The following is a 2788-nucleotide window of genomic DNA, read 5'->3' as shown; positions in this document are numbered from 1 at the left end:
TCATTGTTTCCATTGTAACTGTAAAGATAACGACTGTAATGGTAAATGTAACTGTGACTGATATCGAAGATAAATGTAACTACTGCAGATTTATCAGTTATGATTTGTTGGTCAATCGGGACGATTTGACCTAAGTGGGGGGCAATGTAACGTATACTAAACAGAGCCGCCGAGTAACTGCGAGCGGATTAAGACGGGTAGACGTCCTGAGAGACCGTGAGACCGGTGTAAGTGGTTTTAGGGATTAGCGACGAGCTAAGTGCATGAAAGCTAAACAATGATTGCACTTCTCATACCGTGGGAATACATATCCGAATACGTGACTATACTGTAGGTAAACAGATTAGACGTCCTGAGAGATCTACCCCTTATAAGGCGGTACGTAGGCGATATCATGTCATTCTGGATTGAACACTAGCAATACGTGTAACTCCTTAATCATAAATAAATGCTGTGAAACGACTGTTGGCTTTTTACTTGGATCCTCCACCCACCCCTACGCAACACTACGATAAAATTGGAGACTTAATAGTTAGCATGTATGCACATACTATTAATTATAGAAAATGTAAAAAATTAGTCAAAATCAGTGGTTCTTGTGCTCAAGAGACAAGGTCGCACCCTCTACGGATTCGGCGGTTAACTAATTAATCGACATCGTCAATAAAAAAGGCCCTTTTCAGAGCCACCAAACCATTTACAAAGTTTTCGGTTTTAAACTTTCATCTGAGCTACATATGTATGTATATATTCGACATTTGTATAACAAATACATAATTACGCTTAATAAAATTTATTATTTGAACTACTGCCTTGCGTACATTAACCATGTGGGCAATATTTGTTTCATCTTCGTTTACTTTGGTGAACGAACAACTTTTCAGGGCTACCGGACTTTAATAAACGAATCGGTTTCGTTTGAAATCACATAGAGTCCGATCCCATACAACACGTTCGATAGATAGGTTAAGGGAGTGTCACTACCCTATAAACTATCGATAAAACGCAGCCACAAAGAAGAAGAAGAAATCACATTACAATAAACGCATGTAAATCGATGAAAATTCACGCTATCAGTAGCATTTCTTGATCTACAATGATATGAAATGGAATTTGTCCATGTATATGTGTGCATAAGCTGAGGGCATTGGTTTGTTTCGCACACTTTAATTTTGCTTAGTAATTTGCCCTTTCCTGGAAAAAAACACGCTTCCGCACCTTTATTATTTAGTTGAATTATCGTGTTGACCACAATGTATAAATTAGTCAGGTAAAAAACTGCAAAAAAACGTTGTACACCTAAAAAAAGATAACAGCACTTGGAACTACTTAATGAAAAAACTAAGCTGAGTGGCATTATCATGTAAAAATAAAACAAATAAAAAAGGAGGTAGTTGGGACTGTTAATCGCCATATTACACCAATGAGTGCAGTATAAAAATACCAATATGCAAATGATGAAACTGTTCATTTTAAACCAAATTTTTATTTGTAAAGAGCATTGGTGGCCCTGAAAAGGGCCTTTTGATGTTCTTCAACGTTAGAACGTTGGCGTCTACTTGGAGCTGGTGTACTTGGTGACGGCTTTGGTGCCTTCAGAGACGGCGTGCTTGGCCAACTCTCCTGGAAGCAGGAGACGGACTGCAGTCTGGATTTCGCGAGAAGTGATGGTGGAGCGCTTGTTGTAGTGGGCGAGACGAGAAGCCTCGGCTGCGATGCGCTCGAAGATGTCGTTGACGAAGCTGTTCATGATGCTCATCGCCTTCGACGAGATGCCGGTGTCGGGGTGCACCTGCTTCAACACCTTGTAGATGTAGATGGCGTAGCTCTCCTTCCTCCTGCGCTTGTTCTTCTTTTTTCCATCCCCCTTGGAGATGTTCTTCTGGGCTTTGCCCCCAGATTTCTTGGCGGCCTTTCCACTAGTCTTGGGCGGCATCGTGTATCGCAGTGATCCAAAGGGACGCTGCCAATACGAGAGAACGCTTCAGAATGAGCTTCAACTTCTTCTTTGTGGCTGCGTTTTAACGATAGTTTATAGGGTAGTGACACTCCCTTAACCTATCTATCGAACGAGTTGTATGGGATCGGACTCTCGGTGATGTTTGTGGTGCGGGCTGGCGGCTGCTCGCTTGTGGAGTGTTTGTCGATCTGGAACACTAAGCAAAATTAGTGCAACATCTGTGGGATACTGTCGGGGTTAGTGTGTTAGTGGGTGGTTAACGGGTATGGACCGTTTGGAGGTGGTTGAGTGTGGTTAGTTAAATGGATGCTAATTTTAGCCTATACCCATCTTCAGAATGTCGATGGGCCTTTGGTTAATTATTAGTTTAGTCTTGCTGAGGGAATTTATTAAGGGATTGTCTACCTTGCCGAGAGACTTGAAGTAGTTTACGACAAGTTTGTGTACGTGTTTGTCAAGGTAGTCAATGTTTAGGTCATTGTGAATTATAGTGTTTCTTGTGTACCAGTCGTAGTTGCCCGCGGCACGCAAGAATTTGTTTTGTACTGTCTGCAGTCTGAGTATGGATCTGTTGGAGATGGTAGTGTGAGCCCACACGGGGCTCGCGTACGTGATTTGTGGGCGAATGATGGATTTATACAGCAAGCACTTGTTTTTAAGCGAGAGTTTGTTGTTTGGTTTGCATAGTGGGTAAAGCTTTGACGCAACTGCCCTAGCTCTACGCACCGCGTTAGTGATGTGGGGTTTTCAGGTTAATCTGCGGTCGATTATTACCCCCAGGTAGTGGGTAGACTTGGTCCAGTTGACTGGTTGGTCGTTTATAATTAC

At 42.3% G+C, this 2788-nt stretch overlaps 1 protein-coding gene across 1 annotated transcript; it reads right to left on the bottom strand.

Moving 5' to 3' along the window:
• Nucleotides 1-1555: 1555 nt before the first annotated feature.
• LOC143909466 (histone H2B-like) lies at nucleotides 1556-1937 on the bottom strand. Its single transcript, XM_077427459.1, has one exon. The coding sequence runs from the start codon at nucleotides 1934-1936 to the stop codon at nucleotides 1556-1558; it is 381 nt and encodes a 126-aa protein (XP_077283585.1). The 5' UTR covers nucleotide 1937.
• Nucleotides 1938-2788: the final 851 nt, after the last annotated feature.

Source organism: Arctopsyche grandis, chromosome 3 (assembly GCF_051622035.1).
Source record: "Arctopsyche grandis isolate Sample6627 chromosome 3, ASM5162203v2, whole genome shotgun sequence".
In the NCBI taxonomy this organism is placed as follows: domain Eukaryota; kingdom Metazoa; phylum Arthropoda; class Insecta; order Trichoptera; family Hydropsychidae; genus Arctopsyche; species Arctopsyche grandis.
This window is presented reverse-complemented; position numbering and strand designations above follow the sequence as displayed.

Excerpts from the sequence above, each read along its gene's own strand:
- LOC143909466 (XM_077427459.1), bottom strand. The coding sequence starts at position 1,936 with ATGCCGCCCAAGACTAGTGGAAAGGCCGCCAAGAAATCTGGGGGCAAA.